Source organism: Anomaloglossus baeobatrachus, chromosome 3, assembly GCF_048569485.1.
Source record: "Anomaloglossus baeobatrachus isolate aAnoBae1 chromosome 3, aAnoBae1.hap1, whole genome shotgun sequence".
In the NCBI taxonomy this organism is placed as follows: domain Eukaryota; kingdom Metazoa; phylum Chordata; class Amphibia; order Anura; family Aromobatidae; genus Anomaloglossus; species Anomaloglossus baeobatrachus.
In genome coordinates, this window is record NC_134355.1 from 425,418,679 (window position 1) to 425,438,161 (window position 19,483).

At 43.3% G+C, this 19,483-nt stretch overlaps 1 protein-coding gene across 1 annotated transcript in view; it reads right to left on the reverse strand.

Moving 5' to 3' along the window:
* Positions 1-433: 433 nt before the first annotated feature.
* Positions 434-19,483, reverse strand: part of EEF1AKMT4 (EEF1A lysine methyltransferase 4) — a 99,648-nt gene continuing 80,598 nt past the window's right edge. The window contains exons 4-6 of the mRNA XM_075338478.1: positions 14,970-15,012; positions 14,142-14,211; positions 434-1,196 (exon numbers count right to left, since the gene is read on the reverse strand). Of these exons, the coding sequence (XP_075194593.1) occupies positions 1,105-1,196; positions 14,142-14,211; positions 14,970-15,012 (205 nt within the window). The 3' untranslated portion in view covers positions 434-1,104. The remainder of the gene's footprint in view (positions 1,197-14,141; positions 14,212-14,969; positions 15,013-19,483) is intronic.

The window sequence follows — 19,483 nt, forward strand, 5'->3', positions numbered from 1 at the left end:
CGGGCTTTACACGCTGTGACATTGCTAGCAATTGCTAGCGATGTCGAGCGCGATAGCACCCTCCACCGTTGCACATGCGATATGTGTTGATTGCTGCCGTAGCCAACATTATCGCTACGGCAGCGTCACACGCACATACCTGGTCGGCGACGTCGCTGTGCCCTCCGAACAATCCCTTCTTCAAGGGGGAGGTGCGTTCGGCGTCACAGCGACGTCACCGCGACGTCACTAAGCGGCCGGCCAATAGTAGCGGAGGGGCGGAGATGAGCGTGTTAATGTCGGCCATAAATTTACTGTGATGCAATCTAATCATGCATCTACCTTAAACTGTCTGCAGTCCAAATTATGAGTCACTCGTGGTAGCATGCATACCACTCTCTTTCAAACACAACAGAGACGTACTCGGATATGAATAGAAAGTAAGACTGATTTAATACGGAAGTGGAAAATACATTTAAAGGGAATTATTGGCTAGCAGCCAATAATATGTAACACGTCTCCTATGAAATAAAGTAGAACAGCTTATTTTGTGATATACAATATACTGTAATGTGCTTGCTTCCTCATTTATATTAAGCAATGTCAGCATGATTCACTCATCACATGAAAAGTCCAGACTGTCTGAGTCTTATGTCTGAATGCAGAACTAGGTGGGTATACAGTCTCAAACAGCATCTTAAATCCTAGTTTTTTGATATCTTCATATATACTCCTAATAGTTCATAATCTTGTCTTTAACAGTCCCCCCTTTGGAGATAGCCAAAAGTCTTTCCTTACTTTCCCAAGTCTATTGATCTGTCCTAATGCCGATGGTTACCTCACTCACATTCGAGATACCTCATCCCTTGTGGATGAATCTTCCCACCCAACAGACTATGCATAGGAAGCCAGATCCTGACCGTATTCTCTAGACTGTCCTCATGGCTATGTTACACTGGCACACGTTATTCAGGAAGGGGAACATGGACGTAGTCCTCTAATTAGCTCATATTTATCAGGGTTGGTTTCAACCAAAGTCTCATGCTCCTCAGTCCTCAGTCGGTAATGGTGGGACATCATCAAAGGTGGGATGCACAGTCATCTTTTGGGCCACAGGCTTGAATATCATCTTCTTGGCACAAAGTATCGGGTAGAAGAGGGAAGACATCCATCTCCTGGTCCCAGGTCCGCCATCTTTTGTAGTGGGATGCATGGATCTTCATAAGAAAGAAAAAGAGAGAGAGAGAAAAGAGAGAAGATTGAGATGAGAGAGAGAGATTGAGAAGAGAGGAAGAGAACGAGAGAGAGAAAAGAAGAGAGAGAAAGAGAGAAAAGAGAGAAATCTAGATCTGGTTGGATCTGGAGGAGAAAACTCAAAAACATATATTAGGCAAATGTTTAGTTAAACAAGCAACAAGCTTAGTTGAAGTATCTGGGGGTACTTCTAAACAGGATTTCATAGGGTCTCAACCTAGTGGTCCCTGCTGGGGTGTGTCTGACACTGAACAATTCAAGGGGAAGACTCCCATGCCCTTGCCTTCTACACTGCCCCATCTTCCCAACCTTCCCTCTATTCTGTGGCTGGTATGGGGTGTGTAGAGTCAGTTCTGTGTCTAAGGCCTGCCATATCTCTTTGGCTGGCAGTAAAAGCAGGTCACTAGCCACTTTCCATGGTCTCCGGGAGCCCACAGCTGCACCCTATCTCAGTCCACCTCTTCTTCTGGGACTTGCTCTTGTAGGGTCAGGACAATGTTTTCTCAAGACTTTCCATCTTTCCTTTCTTCTTCACATTGGGGTCATTCAAAAAACACAGATTGACTGACTGTTTCTTTGGTAAGTGGTCTTGGGGCTTCTTTGGATGTTCTGTCAGTGAGGGCACTTCTTACTGCTTCCCTTGACTCCTCCAATGTAGGCCTCAACCCTGCTCACTGTGACTCTGTCTGGCAATAGCAAAGCTTCCATCAGTTCTTCTATGGCCTCATGGCGGCGTACAGTTCCATTGGCAGTGATCAAGTCCCTTGTCTTCCATACAGAGTAGAAGCTGGCTGCCATCTTTCAGGCTTCAGCGAGAGTCCATACCTCTGCTTCTTCACAGACAGGCATGCGGGTAGAGACTGCTCTATCAGCACAGCGTCTTCTGCTACCACCACTATATCCATGTGGAACCGTCTTCTTGATGCACATCTGCAAAGGGGATAAGACAGGGTCCAAAGGTGTATCCGTCACTGTATCGAATCCAGAGTTTCCTCAGCTATGCCAGAGTCGACTACCTCTTCCACCAAGGTGTCAGAGGTGGGACACTCCCCCCTTGGAAGAGGGAGAAGTTTAGCAGGATTAAGGACCCTACACCGGGAGATTTTGACTTTGTCAGGGAGCAGTTTGTCACTGGTGCTTTAGGTAGGTGTTCAATCTGGCTGAGTAGTAGTAGTCAAAGGGCTGCTGTCTTCCTCCATGGCAAACAGGTAGAATAACTTCTGGGCTGGAGATGACGTGATGATACTCTGCAGGTGACTGTGCCTCAGGTGACTGTGACTGCAGCACATCTGTATGTGGGGTGATCTTGTAAGCTGCTAGATTCATCTCCAGACATCTTGCCACTTGAAGGAGGGTGTCTTGGTCCTTACCAGCTGTAGTTTGCATGTGGGCTCTTGGAGACCTGATACAAAGGACTATACCCAGGTTTGAAAGAAAGGGCAATGGGTGTAACTTGGGATCAGGAGAGCACTCAAATTCTAAAAACTAAGATCCCCTAAAACTCCAGGGAAAGAGAAAAGAGCACAAATGTGTTTGGAAACTAACAAGCAGCACCCCCTGACTACATATACACAACTAGAAACAACAGTGGAGCGTATCTACTCTACGTCTCCTGTGCTGACCCTGTAACTGGGGGCCCTACACTCTCCCTCATCCCGACGGTAGACCTGATGGTGGTCAGGGTCGAGCCTCCAGCGTATCCCTATCTACTGTCAGACCCTGTAAACTAAGACACAAAGGATTACTGGGTGCTGCCAACAAAAACTCTAATATATGCCAACTCCTGATGATCAAAGTCCCCTTAGGAGCACATGATCCTCCACCCTCTCTATCAGGGAACTCTTGTGGAAGATACCAAGCAGGATAACGTACAAGTGAGAATATCTCAAAACTAGGCTAAGCAGCAACTGCCATAGGCAGAAAAATATTCACTGTCCACCAGGACTAATAGTGAGCAGTCTATATGGTCTAATAAATTGTATACTAGGTACAGCAAAAACAAACATGCAAAAGAGAAGGGAAAAGGTTTCCACAGGACTATCAGGGATATCCTCTGCTAAGGTTCATTAGTGGGAACACAATGGGGCACAACTGCATATATGACCAAAAATGGAGTGTGTGTTTCAGGCCCTATGTCCCCCCTCTGCAGCCTCTGCTGCATCAGCAATAAACAGAGCAGTGGCTTTGGCTGCTGAAACAAAAATAGGGAACTGGGTGTCGGCTGGACTAAAATGTCGTTTATAGATGAACTATGTAGTGTCTGAGTTAAAACGGCTGCTAAAGATAATTACCGATAAGAAACAACCGCTAAAAGAGGAAGAAGGTGTTGGCCAAAAATGGCATCTGCAGAGGCCTGGGAGGGAGTGACATGGATTGTGACATCTACATTCAGGAGGTATTCAATCTGTCACTGGGAATATGGATTATATAGGGACCCCTGGGTTGACTAGGGTAACTAGGGACCCTGTACTTGCCCTCATCTCGACGGTAGACCTAATGGTGGTCAGGGCCGAGCCTCCAGCATATCCCTATCTCCTGTCAGATCCTGATAACTATCCCCATACCATACCCCACCCAGGGCTGGGCAAAACACAGAGTGACAGAAAGAAATCTACATTCAGGACAGGAAACAGGACACAGTGCTCCACAGACAGCACACAAGTCCACCCTATATATCAGCTTATATCATCTTATTTTCACAGACAGGTAAAATACACATAGTGTAGTTACTAGATTCAGAATTACATCTCTTCAAATCATCTCAATACTTTCACTATATTGACATTCAATAAAACATCCTGTACCTTCAATCAATTCTCATCTAATCTCCCCCACCACCCCCCCCCCTTGGGAGAATTCTCTTTTTCAACATACGTGTGTCACTTACAAGTAAACGTCACAGAAGATAAAATAGAAACTAACACTTCTTTTTTTTTTTTCCCCCAATTTCAACCCTACGGTGTTTCACACCAAAAACTGCGTACATTATACATACAAACATCTTCCAGGAAAAACTAGAGCACCAATGTCACTTGGGTGATAATAAGGTACACTCACCCTCACTGTAAACCTGCAAACCTGGTTCCATTACTGGGCAGAAAGAATCCCCAGCTTTAATTTGGGTGAGCCCATACAAATCAGCATATGTGGCAGAGTGGGTTTTCTGGATTTGGCACATCTTCCTATAGAAAGGCATGTGATGCAAATCAGGATCAGGGAGAGAATTCACAATACATACACCTCCATGAGGACGGTCTATCCAATACTCAATAATTCTGATTAAGGCCAAAGTTTAGGGTTCTTCCCCAATGTATTCAATTCTAGGTAAGAATACATTGACATCCACTAAAACAACACCAGTGAGTACGCATACAACGTTCAACTCACTGCTTAGCAGGAAAACCGAACCAGGTAACAGTCAGGGCTTCTCCACCCTCCTTTTCGATAACACTGCACCTGTACATAGAAACCCCCCCTTTCAAATCTTCTATCCACAAAGACCAGGTCCAAGGCCTTATCAAACATCAATTATTGATGACACGTCACTCATCGGAGTATATATCTCAGTGTTCCTTCACAAGGACTGCAGCCTCCTGAGGCTTCCATGTCACATATTTAGGGCGTTCTTGTCCGGGACTATAGGAATAATGGTGCGATGCCATGTGTGGGCTGACGTCCTCAAATAAGGACAGCACCTGTGGTTTATTTCTATAGCTGGAGATTGTGGATTTGGTCTCTGCTGGGGACAGTTTTGGTGGTGGGGTGGATCATTGTTAAACCATTGTCATCTTCCTGCACCCCCCCTCGGTGGCTTCGGTTGCTCCAGCCACAAATAGGCCAGTGGCCTTGGGACTTAAGATGGCTGGAAAAGGGAACTAGGTGCGGACCAACCTGAAATGGCGTCTGGGGAGGCTAGGGAGGGCGTTAGACAACCCACTGGGGACGACTGATGAGGAGGGGGGCATTGTTTCCTAATGGGCTTGGCCACTTCCTGAGGTGTCATTTTCTGAGCTGATGCAATATAGAAATATCTGCCATCTCCATCACATTCCTCTTTCCATGCCAATTTGTTTTTTTAACATCTTTAGATGTTCTATACCATGCCTCAGCATCCATAAGGAGATCTTTGTCCTTCAAAACCCCTCGCTTATTTAACAAGGCATCTTTCTATTCCTGCTCCTCTAATCTCTCTCTCTTGGCAGTGATCCCTGCCACCTTGAGGAGCGACTTCATATTTTTAACGTTTTTAACATCCACAGAATACACAGATTTCTATCTCAGTCCACAACACAAACATATTGTCCTACTGTGTTCCCTCCACCAGTAAGAAGTGTCACGTGGGTGATAAGGAACTAAATTCACCCTCACTATATATTACTTCAAGTACTAGTAACCTCTGTTCACATTACATTACATACACATAAGGACAGTCCATCCATAACTCAATAATTCTGATTAAGACCAAAGTCAAGGGATTCTGCCAATGTTCCTCCTACCTAGGATCGTGGAGAACACATCAAATTCCATCAGATACAGTCAGGGTTCTTACCATAACTCTGTACTGGCCAAAACCAAAGTCAACCCCCCTTATCGTCTCCTCTCTGTGGGAGACGTACCAGGATACAGTCAGGACTCTTACCATAACTCTGTACCTGGCCCTCAGCCTTATCAACTACTGACTATCGACCGGACACGTCACACACCAGTGTATATGGCACTGTACCTTCTTGTACCGTGTGCCTCACAACAAACAGTTAACTAGTTACAAGTTTCAATTTTCTCTTTCACTCAAAGAAAAACTGCTTCAAAGTACATTATCGTGACACTTCCTCTTTTCTGCCATACGAACAAAGCACACAGGACTTCCTGTTTCAGGCAGCCAGCCTGCTGCAAATAAGCACATTTCAACAGGTAGACACAGGTAAACACAATGACATAACAATAGGGACACTATATATACCATCCAGGTGGCTGATCTCACCTGTATCACACACACATATAACCATATATATATATATATATATATATCCATATAACCAGCGTATATAACAACTTCCTCATTTTCCTCTACCGTTAACTCAGAGAAAAACGAAACTTGGAACTTCTGCTTTCTCCAAAGAGCAGACAAAAACCCAAAACCACATTACATTACGTGATTTAGAATTACATTTATACAGACAGCTTAAGGTGAACCTGACCACCCTGGTGTGGGATCTCTTAGGACGACTTATCTCATGCGAGATGGCGGTCATTAGGTGTCTAGACTGGGACAGCCCAACCCCCCTTTCGAAATGCAAGTACACGCATGAGGTTTGCAAGGTGAGATTACACAAATTTTCTCACCTGCATTTGGAGTGCGCATCTCCATCCCCTCTCGCGTAGTTGCCTTTCGAATCAAGGTGTCAGCATGGCCGTCCGTCATCCAGACTCCGTCCTAAGGTTCGTTGGCCGCCACTGTTAATGTCGGCCATAAATTTACTGTGATGCAATCTAATCATGCATCTACCTTAAACTGTCTGCAGTCCAAATTATGAGTCACTCGTGGTAGCATGCATACCACTCTCTTTCATACACACCAGAGACGTACTCGGATATGAATAGAAAGTAAGACTGATTTAATACGGAAGTGGAAAATACATTTAAAGGGAATTATTGGCTAGCAACCAATAATACGTAACACGTCTCCTATTGGATAAAATAGAACAGCTTATTCTGTGATATACAATATACTGTAATGTGTTTGCTTCCTCATTTATATTAAGCAATGTCAGCATGATTCACTCATCACATGAAAAGTCCAGACTGTCTGAGTCTTATGTCTGAATGCAGAACTAGGTGGGGTACACAGTCTCAAACAGCATCTTAAATCCTGGTTTTTAGATATCTTCATATATACTCCTAATAGTTCATAATCTTGTCCTTAACAAGCGGACCAAACATCCCGCCCACCTCCTTCCTTCCGCATTGTCGGTGGAGGCAGGTAAGGAGATGTTTGTCGTTCCTGCGGTGTCACACACAGCGATGTGTGGTGCTGCAGGAATGACAAACAACATCATACCGGCAGCAGCAACGATATTATGAAAAGGAGCGACGTGTCACGATCAACGATTTTTGACGTTTTAGCGATCGGTAATCGTCGCTCCTAGGGTTTACACGCTGCGATGTCGGTAACAGCGCCGGATGTGCGTCACTAACGACGTGACCCCGACGATATATGTCGCAACGTGTAAAGCCCGCCTAACTCTTAACATACACATACTCTATTGATTTCTATATAGTAGTTGGCTGATCAACTCCCTCCACTCTCTCTCATCTTCTGAGGAAATACAGTTATAAATCACCAGCCCCCCAGTTTTCAGAGCATGTCTCCTAAGCACAACTCTTTGCTTCTGCTCACCAGTAGAGTTATGTGCTTGTCCATAAGCTCTATTATCTCTATGTTTAAATATAGACAGATCTCCTAATACTACAGTGTTACTGTTTGGCAAAGCTGTCTCTCAAAAAATACCCGAATTGCTAGAAACCAGGAAGCAAGGAAACAAAGGAAAATGCATAGCTCAAGAGACAACTTGAGAATACTCCTTTAAGAAATTTAAAGATTAAATTTTAATCTTAACATATGAAAAAGGGTTCAGTGCTTACAAAGTTAGAAAAGGATGAATTAACAAAAAATCATTTCTAAAAGGCAAAAGCAGTACAGAAATAGAAGGACTATTATACAGAAACATCTTACGGATTGGATCAGTGAGACCTTCTGGCAGATGAGTTGCCGTAGAAATCTGGACAGATCTACAGTTCACATTGTTGGGTCTGACAATGAGTTTTACCTGGATGAGAGATTTTAATGGGTCTCATCCACACCCCTCTCCCCTCCTCCTGGTCAGGTGAGAGGAGGGTAGCTAACTGTTTTCAAGGAAAAATTGGTGCAGGACATAATCCTAATATAAGCCATATTTTCACACAGGAACCCCTTAGTACAATAATATGACCACCATATATCCAATAATACTTTTTCTATCTTCGACATATCAAACATGACAATGAGATTTCTAAGTTTAGGTTGATATTACATTGTGTGTTTTGCTCAAGGAGCGAAAATCCTGGTGATTGGAACTACAGAAGCGATCATGTCCATCAATCACAGATTTATCTGTGGATTGTGTTAACATAAGATTATTATAGATATGGCATGGAAATATTGCACGTCTATTGTGCCATTTTTTGTTCCTGGTATGGGCTGAAAACGTCCAGTCTACCAAAGTATTATATATATATCTATATCTACAGTTAGGTCCAGAAATATTTGGACAGTGACACAATTTTCGCGAGTTGGGCTCTGCATGCCACCACATTGGATTTGAAATGAAACCTCTACAACAGAATTCAAGTGCAGATTGTAACGTTTAATTTGAAGGTTTGAACAAAAATATCTGATAGAAATTGTAAAAATTGTACACATTTCTTTACAAACACTCCACATTTTAGGAGGTCAAAAGTAATTGGACAAATAAATCAAACCCAAAAATAATATTTTTATTTTCAATATTTTGTTGCGAATCCTTTGGAGGCAATCACTGCCTTAAGTCTGGAACCCATGGACATCACCAAATGCTGGGTTTCCGCCTTCTTAATGCTTTGCCAGGCCTTTACAGCCGCAGCCTTCAGGTCTTGCTTGTTTGTGGGTCTTTCCGTCTTAAGTCTGGATTTGAGCAAGTGAAATACATGCTCAATTGGGTTAAGATCTGGTGATTGACTTGGCTATTGCAGAATGTTCCACTTTTTTGCACTCATGAACTCCTGGGTAGCTTTGGCTGTATGCTTGGGGTCATTGTCCATCTGTACTATGAAGCGCCGTTCGATCAACTTTGCGGCATTTGGCTGAATCTGGGCTGAAAGTATATCCCGGTACACTTCAGAATTCATCCGGCTACTCTTGTCTGATGTTATGTCATCAATAAACACAAGTGACCCAGTGCCATTGAAAGCCATGCATGCCCATGCCATCACGTTGCCTCCACCATGTTTTACAGAGGATGTGGTGTGCCTTGGATCATGTGCCGTTCCCTTTCTTCTCCAAACTTTTTTCTTCCCATCATTCTGGTACAGGTTGATCTTGGTCTCATCTGTCCATAGAATACTTTTCCAGAACTGAGCTGGCTTCATGAGGTGTTTTTCAGCAAATTTAACTCTGGCCTGTCTATTTTTGGAATTTATGAATGGTTTGCATCTAGATGTGAACCCTTTGTATTTACTTTCATGGAGTCTTCTCTTTACTGTTGACTTAGAGACAGATACACCTACTTCACTGAGAGTGTTCTGGACTTCAGTTGATGTTGTGAACAGGTTCTTCTTCACCAAAGAAAGTATGCGGCGATCATCCACCACTGTTGTCATCCGTGGACGCCCAGGTCTTTTTGAGTTCCCAAGCTCACCAGTCAATTCCTTTTTTTCTCAGAATGTACCCGACTGTGGATTTTGCTACTCCAAGCATGTCTGCTATCTCTCTGATGGATTTTTTCTTTTTTTTCAGCCTCAGGATGTTCTGCTTCACCTCAATTGAGAGTTCCTTAGACCGCATGTTGTCTGGTCACAGCAACAGCTTCCAAATGCAAAACCACACACCTGTAATCAACCCCAGACCTTTTAACTACTTCATTGATTACAGGTTAACAAGGGAGACGCCTTCAGAGTTAATTGCAGCCCTTAGAGTCCCTTGTCCAATTACTTTTGGTCCCTTGAAAATTGAAAAAGAGGAGGCTATGCATTACAGAGCTATGATTCCTAAACCCTTTCTCCGATTTGGATGTGAAAACTCTCATATTGCAGCTGGGAGTGTGCACTTTCAGCCCATATTATATATATAATTGTATTTCTGAACATGATTTTGTAAACAGCTAAAATAACAAAACTTGTGTCACTGTCCAAATATTTCTGGACCTAACTGTATATCTATATATATATATATATATATATATATATATATATATATATATATATATTAGCATGCCTTTGCTAGCAAGGAAACACGCAAAGAGCATTTGGTCTCCCTGTAGGCTTCTAGCTAATTTATGTACTCATAGAGAAGATGCTAACCGTTGACCAGTGATATTGGAGTTTTATCTAATTCACAACACATTCCATAACAAACCCCCTTTCCAGATTCAATTTTCTAGTGTACATATCCTCAGTGTCTTGGAGAAATTCTTCCTACGGGTGGTTTAATACCTGGAAGAAGAGATATGGAGCAGGCAAATTAATACTGTGGGAAAACTGTTGAAGCCTTCTGCTTGGAAAAGACATCTATTAAGTCCTGGTAAGCAGCAGACAAGTTGGTCAAAATGGAAGCAGAGAAGAATTTTAAAAAAGGTGGGTGAGGTTTAAGGCAATTTTGAAAGCAAGATGATCCCTTCCAGGTGATTTGGTTCAGATAACCACTCAATAACCAAAGAATGTATCCACGGGAGTCCCAAAAGCACCAATGTATTAGAAAGTGGCAAAACTAAAAATTGAAATGTCTTTAATGTTGTGTTTCAATGTGATCAGTCACCTTCTCACTCTTAACTGGATACAACCACCAGGATTAACAGATTAAGTAGTTCAGATTAGTTTCAGAGGCCTGAAAAGGAACTTTCAACTTTCAGCCCCCTGGCTTGCTATCTTCCTCAACCTCTCTTTTTTAATGTAATTCCTCATGGGTATAAAGAGAAATTAGGTAAATCTAGGTACACTAACATCTTGGAGTCGAATTGATTTGGTCATGGAAATAATGGAACAGACATTTTCTAAAGTATTACAGGACCTGTTTTTCAACACGACAATGTCATGCCTTATGTTACCCATGCTACTGTGATCAGTCTGTTTGGCCTAGGCGTGCTACTATGACCTGCAGTGTCTACGGACTTGTCTTCCATTGAGCCAATTTAGAACATTGGTTAGCACTTGCAAAGGGAGCTGCCAGTAGCAGATGTTTTATGTGCCCAAGTGCATTCAGCATGGTAGAACATTTTTCAACCATAAATGCACACACTGATAGCATACCAAGGTGTTGAATTGTGGGTTTTCTTTAGCATGGGGCTCATACTTGATTCAAAGAGGAGAAATCCAGCTCCACAGACATAAAAATCTTCTTTATCAGCTTGTATTAAAAAAATAAAACACTGACGAGTTTGTGATGCATCAAGCACTTTTAGTCATGACTAAAGGTGCTTGACGAACCATAAACATGTCTGTTATCATTACCATGTCTATTGATGCCGTGATTTCCATCATTTTATGACATTTCCTTCTTGGTGTTGTAATTTCATTGTTGAGAAATTTATGATTTCTCAGAATTTCACTGAATAAAAAATATATCTCTCTTTAATAAAAGGCTGTGTTAGAATTTTAAGCTGTCTGTGGTTCAAGTGACATGACAGGTTCTCTTTTAAGTCTCCTCCAAACACTATAGCCCTAATGGTGGAAAGCTTGGTTTACAGGGATTGGTAAAGTTCTATCCACCCCCACCAATCAAGAAAGAGTATACTTTGTTTCTTGCAGCTTATGTGCTCATTATTAGTAGGTCAGGACAGAGTATGATTTAATTTGGCTTTGTGAGATATTTGCACTGCTTTTCAAAAGGTACTTTAGAAATTATTAGGACAACGCTGCCGAGGAAAAGTATGTCAAAAGCTCTTTTATGAGTGAAGAATACTTTCTCTCTAGTATCTACATGGCAATATGAATGTAATATTTGATTCTATAAAAGCCCTTGAAACATTACTCATGATTAGTAATGGGCAGACTGACAAATACCCGGGACTGGCTGGTCTGACCGGGTTGAAAAAATAAACCTGGTTCGGTACCGAAAATGATCCCGGATATCTAGCTGGACGCTGGTCCCCATATAAGTCTATGGGAACCCGAATCAGAAGCTTAAAAATGGTAGTAGAAGGAATAGTGGGGTTAAAGCAGACGCTTTATACTTACCAGTCACCGAGCGGCTCTAACGCTACTTCTGGGGCAGCTCATTAAGTTAATGCATATGCACTGCTTTCCTACCCTGCTCACCGGCAGTCCCCACGTCTATGATTGCTTGCAGTCAAATGCACCCCCACCCTGTGTGACAGCATGCCTGACTTCTTTCAATCAGAGATGCTGTGTGTGTCGATATTGGTGTAAAAATAAATAAATAAATAAATTGGTGTACTGTCCACCCATATTATGATACCCAGCACAGATAATGCATACGGCTACAGGCTGTAGCCCCCGATCTTGGCTGTGTATCAAAATAAGAGGGACCACATGTGGCGTTTTTAAAAAATGATTTAAATAATTTTAAAAATGGTATGCAGTCCCCCACAATATTGATATCCATCCATAATAAACCCAACGGCTGGGGGCTGGTATTCTCAGACTGGGGAGACCTATGCTTATTGGGCTACATCAGCCTAAAAATAGCAGCCTGCAGTCGCCCAGGATTGAAAAATCCATTAGATGCGACAATCCCGGAATTTTACCCGGCTCATCCCGATTGCCCTGGTGCAATGCCTGCCTCTAAACCCTAGATTAGTAATGTGAAGCATCTTTGAGATCCCCCTATCTAATCTGTAAGAGAAAATAAATAAACACAAACACCAAAAAAATTCTTTATTTGTAAAAAAAAAAAAAAAAAAATACATGAAAACCCACCCTCTTGGGATTAATAAAGAGGTGAAAGAGGGTGGTTATTTTTTTATATTTTATTTCAAATAAAGGATTTCTTCAATGTTTGTGGTTATTTATTTTCACTTACTGATTAGCCCCTTCCTAGCTTCTCAAGAGCCCTTATTAGACGTGACAAAAATCACGTGTAAAAATCGCAATATTGTGCAAAAGACAGTGATATTCGCATTGTGTAATAGCTGGTAGCGATCGTAATATTCATCAGTTCTTGCAAAACCTGATCTTTTAACTTGCTTAAAAATTATTGCATGTTGGTATAAAATTTCACTGTTTAATAAGTCGCTAAAAGCTGTAATACATGCTTTTGTGAAAGACTAGCAACTTTCCATAGACCGCAACAGCGATCTTTCGAGCAAACATTTGCTTTTGCAGTAATGGGCTTGTATGCACGATAACAGCACAATAAGTATTAGCTTGTCAATCACTATCATTAATAAAGCATACTGTCTAATAACACCTTAACTTCTCAGTCAGATGAAGCCTGCCTTGGCAAATGGAAGGGTAGGACATTGGTCATAGGGACAATCCATATTTAATATCATAAAGAAGAGAGGTTTTGGCAGCACTCTACGGTGTCAAGAAATCTATTTTATTTTTCTTTTTTGCAAACAGGTGATACAAACATGAGGGAGCAGGGGGAGCGGAGCACAAGGACGACGGTACCGTTTCGCACCTCTAGGGGTGCTTTCACGGGTCCACACCTTGCTGCCAAAACTTCTCTTCTTTATGATATTAGTACTTGCTCTGGCTTCTTGGCATATAGCACCACGGTAGTTCAGGAGTTCCACTTGCCGTCAGCTGTTTTTTTCAGCCAAAGTCCAATGTGAGGATACAGCAGCTGATCTGCACTTCAAGCACCCACAAGACAGGTTCTACATGGAATTGAGCCAAAGGACTTTCTTGCAGCATTTTCCACAGAGTGGTAAGCAGTGCAGTGCACAACTTCTGTTTTTTTTTTTCTTCTATTTTTGACAATCCATATTTAGGCACACCTCAAAATGGTTGGATGTCATTTGCACTTTTTGATTAAAAAATGTTACCCAAGTACCTTTTAGTGCAGTTTATGCATACATTAATTGAAGTGTGCTGATGTATTGGGCATGGTATATGTAATGATACAACTCTGATCTCCTGGTCTAACCACCTGCATTAGTCAGTGTAAGAGAAAGGACAGTACATCTGAGGTTAGCTATATCACATTATAAAACCTTTGGTCAGCTCTCCTATGGGTCCTTGTGTGTCATCCGTGTGCCATCTGTATGTCCGTGTGACCGGTACCTGAAAAAGACGCATGATACTGAATTAATGTTTTTTCTATGTGTAAAAAATGTGCAAAGCCGGAAAAGTGATAGATACATGCTAGATAAATAAATAGATACCTTCTGATATCCTCCATTTTGTATCAAAATGGAGGATACCAGAATATACCGCATCTTTAGGGAACTAAAGACACTTCTGAAGAAACGTGCACAACTGGACAGCGACATATTTTTCTTATGTATCAAAATAGATAGATACCCTAATTTTCATAACCAGCACAGGTACAGCAGTAGCTGCAACCCTCAGCTGTCAGTTGTCCCTTGACCAATTTTGAAGAATACATGATCCCACTCTGATTTTTATTATTTCAAAAAACGGCGTAGGGGACCCCCCACATTTTACAAAACCAGCCAAGGGACAACAAACAACTGGGGGATGATATTTTTAGGGTAGAAAGGGCCATGGTTATTTGGCCCTTCCCAGCTTAAAAATAGGAGCTTGCAGTAGCCCCAGAGGTGGTGTATATTAGTTGTGCCAAATCTTGAGCTGTACCCGGATCTTCCCATTGCTCTAGTGCGGTGGCAAACAGGGTAATATATGGGGTTGATGCCAGCTGTGAATTGCTGCCTGGCATCAAGCCCTAGTATTATTAATGGGTGGGTGTCTAGCAGACACCCCCATTACTAATCCAGTAGAAATATAAAAAAAAATTATTTAAACAAACACCACCCAACTACAGCCCTCATTCACCAATTTATTAAAAAATTAAACCGTACCGTAATCCATAGCGATGTCCCACAATGTTCCCCAAAGGCAAAGCTGAAAAGCATAAAAAGAGAAAATGATTAAAGTAATCAAGTCAAAAGACAATCTCATTCACCAATTTATTTCCCTGCAAAAACCCTAATACATGGTCCAGCGTAATCCAAAAAGGATCCCATAACGTTCCAAAACTCAATGTTCCAGCCAGTGAAGAACAGCTGCTGTACCTATGCTGTTATGAAAATTTTGGGGGGGACCCTATGTCATTTTTTGTTTAAAATTAGTTAGTAATTCTGCTAAATAGCTGGACAATGTATCTAGCTATCTATATAGCTATATCTATTTTATGTATGCTATCTATTCAATCTATTCTATCTAGCATTTAGCTATCATTTTTCTAGCTTTTCACAGCTTTTACAAATTAAATAAAACATATATTTCTATTACATCCGGAAAAATGGATTTAATTTGTGTGATGTCCGTATTGGACCCATGCTGCTGGCACAAAACGGACTTGTGTCCATGTGGAGCACCTGTACACGCAAATGTTTCACATGCACATACAGGCCAAGTGAAAACAAGGAGGTGTGAAGATCTCCATTAACATTAATTAGAATGTGTGTTTAAAGTGATGCCGTTACTTTTGAAAACAGACACCGCATGCATGGGAAACCCGAAGATGTGAAGGGGGCTGTAAGGTTGCACCCCGCAACCTGGGTTTTTCACTTGCTTGCAGTGGTGCTAGGTAGCTTAGGCAACACAGGTATCACTGTCTCTTATAAAACCCAGCAGTTTATTTATTAGACTCAACATAAACTGCTAAACAAAACGTAACAAAGCCTCTCCCGGCTTAAAGGAAAATATAACACATCCATGTCCATAGTGGAGTCTCCACACTCTGGCTCCTGCCAGCGAACACCACCCACTGTGGTTGCTTCCTGCAGCCTCCAGCATTCTTCAGCCAGGCTGCAGTCTTTTTCCCAGTCCAGACCTGGACTGATTTCCAGAAGTCTCTCTCCAGTCTTCACACAGACTGAAACCTCCAGCACACATCCTCCATGTGCAGCACACTCTCAGACTTCTGTCTGTCTCTCCTCCAGGAGAGGTTCGGCCCTGCAGCCACAGCCCTAGCCTGGCTGCACTCACTTCAGTCTCAACTCAGACTGAATTTCAGACTCTGCCAGTCTCCTAAATCAGACTGGACACACCCCCAGGTGGAGGTCTGTGATTCTCCATACTTGCACAGCAAACTGGCATTAATAAAGAGAACCTGACTCTTATATACAGAAACAAGTCTTTGTTGAATTACAAGTCCCATAGCAACCTCTTCAGTTTAATATCGCAGGGACCTTCTCCACTGCGACATATAGTGACCATTTACCACATTGGTGGTCGCTACCTCACCTTTGTTCAAACTCGTAGGGTTGAACACTTGATACCCTACAGGGGCCCTGAGACAGGGCATCAGTGTCACCTTGCCCTACCAGTTGAGAGGGCCCTCTTTGATAACCTTGAGCTTCAGTTCTCGACATACCGTCTGTCACCAAACCCTTCACAGGAAACCCACTTCTCTAACACGTTCCCCAGTCAGACCTATCTCTCCATGACAGTCTCCAACGGTCAGTGTGGTAGTGAGACACTCTCTTAGTCATAACTACCGTGCGGCCTGACCCTCCGTTATCCAGTCCACTAGAGGGGCTACTGTCGGGGTACATCAGCCCTGAGGTTCTGCCATAACTAGACCCTATGCATTCTCTGTTTGCAGATCGATATTGGGCTCTTCTTTTAGGACATCTTCGTCCGTTGCTCTGATTGTTCACTTTCCCAATAACATCTTTGGCTAGAGACATGTCCCAAGCGCCACTCTTTCCTTCGGACATTGTCTTAGAGGGCTTAAAGCCTTCAGAGTCTGGTCTATAGCTTGATGTATAATTAGGTCCTGTATAACAATGTCTCCTTTTACTACAGGACCTGCTTCCTTTGCCATCTGAAGCAACACAGTCACCAGGTGGACCACACTTCTTTGGGCCCTGGCCCAAAAGCGGTCGCGACCTCACACTAACTTGACAAATTTTTTCTGCAATCTTCTGTCTTTCAAGACTCAATTGCTTTAGTTCTTCCAGGTATCCCAGTCGGTATTCTAGGAGAACTCGTACATTTTCAACGCACTCCTTTGTTCCCACAATGACGCAGGGAACCATACCGACTTCACAGAGTATCCTGGCTTCATTATAAATATCAAGTCTTACTCTCGTCACACCGGACGTATCAACCATCTCCTGCATGACTCTTCCATTTCTGCCAATCAGCTTCTTGACAAGTTCTCTGGGCACTTGTGTGACTTCTTCCACAAACTCCAACAGCCTTCTAGCCGTCTTCCCTGCTTCTGCAGTTTTCCCATAGATTCGAAATGTTCCACTGTTTTCTTCTACTTCAACAGCTGTAATACCTTGAACCTTCCTGGCTTGCTGAATGTTACTTCTCGGCACTCTTATTGCAAGCCCAATTAATGGTTTCTTCACTACCACCACTTCCTGAAACGCTGCGGTGAGCTGCTTCATATGCTCCAATCGTCTGGTGTCTTCTTCCATCTTTGTAGAGATGAGCCACTTTGTGCGAAGACACTGTAGGTGCATGCCACTCAGGATAGCCACCAGCTTCTTTGTGACATCACTTACAGAGCACACCACCAACCGACAAGACTCTACGGAAAGTACACTTTATAGGCTCCTACGGCCGTCTTGAATTTTTCATGTACCGCCTCACTGGCACAGGCATCTCTCAAGTCTTCTGGCACATCTACCATGCACTTAAAGACTACATGGGTTCTTTTACCTTCAGTGACATTAAACTGTTCCTTTGGTCTCTTGCATACATCTTTATTCTTCACCAAAGGCTCCACCTCTCGAGTTACACACTCCTCAGGTTCAGCTCCAGCCACAGATCCTTTGGGTTTCTCTTTGCTTTTGATCTTCGGTGTCTCCTTCTGAGTGGAGTCAATCTCTGTCTTGTGTTGCGGGCGGGGGCGCAGGCCATGGCCAGTGGGGAGCTACTCGAGACGCTCGGATCCAGGATCGTGGCTGTGGCTCGAGTGGCAGCCGGATCAGGGACTCTTGCAGCAGCCAGTGGCCCACAACAGAATAAGGGGGGTTATTTACAGGGGAGAGTTTGTCAGTGACGCCACCCGTGGGTTGCGGTGATAGTTTGGTGACACCGTCGCTGCCTTGGTATGGGGCACCCAGGGCTAATGGAGCGGGGCAGCAGGATAGTATCCCCTCCACGGGTAGGGGAGGTGTTGTCCCGGGGCCCAGGTGTAAGTGGAGTGCAGTGCTGGGGCACAGTCTGCAGGGTGGACCGGATGATACTGGTGTATTCACAGTTTTTGAATAAGTCACACAAAGTCCAAGTAGTAAAACAAGTGCCGGATACCGGTAGCCTCCGGAGGGGTGTGCTTGGGTTCCGCATACCGGTGAACAGAACAGGGGCCCTTCCTCCTGCAATCTAGTTTGATGTCTCGTGTGTTAACTAGTAGTAATATATACAAGGCACTCCTGAATTCAGTAAATTGATGATTTTTTGTTTTTTCATACTCAGTATAGTCAAGTCAAGACGTTGCGGCCCAAACATGGCCTTCATCAGTAACTAGCACCTGAGATGAAGGCAGTATTTGGAATGCTAGCAGATATGTGACTAGGGTCTGCAGCCTGTTATTTCTGCCATGGGCAGTTGTAGTAATGCTATTAAGAGTCTCTGTGGTTTGCAGCCTGTCATTAGCAGTATCCACACAGCAGTGGATACTGCTAATGACAGGCTGCAAACCACAGAGACTCTTAATAGCATTACTACAACTGCCCATGGCAGAAATAACAGGCTGCAGATCCTAGTCACATATCTGCTAGCATTCCAAATACTGCCTTCATCTCAGGTGCTAGTTACTGAGGAAGTCCATGTTTGGGCCGCAACGTCTTGACTTGACTATACTGAGTATGAAAAAATAAAAAATCATCAATTTACTGAATTCAGGAGTGCCTTGTATATATTACTACTGTATATGGTCTGGAAACCTACCTGAGCACCCTGGTAACTAGAAATTCAGTAGAAGTGCCTTATCCTTTTGAATCGTGTGTTAACTAGTCCGCATGGAACGGGAAAGGTCCACTCCTGGTGTCTTTGCTGTGGGAGCTGTTGCCTGCGAGATCTGACCCTTGGGATTTTTGCAGGCACTTGCAGACGCCCTATCCCCCGCGTTGGGCTTCCGTCTCGCTCTATGTGGGCTACTCGTGGGACAAGATCTGGAACCTTGTCCCCTGCTGGCTAATTGACAAGGTGCTTGCAGCTGTTCTCGCCCTGGGGTTCAAGTACCCCGACTGTGCATGGCCTCCGGACCGGATTCCCGCTGTCGGAACCGGCGGGCTACAATCCTGCCCCGGTCCACTTAAGGTCTCCCGCGACCGGATCTCCATCGCCTGTGGCCCTGCTTTGCCGTCTGCCACATAGTCAGCTCAGGTAGTCAGGTAGTCTGGGAGCT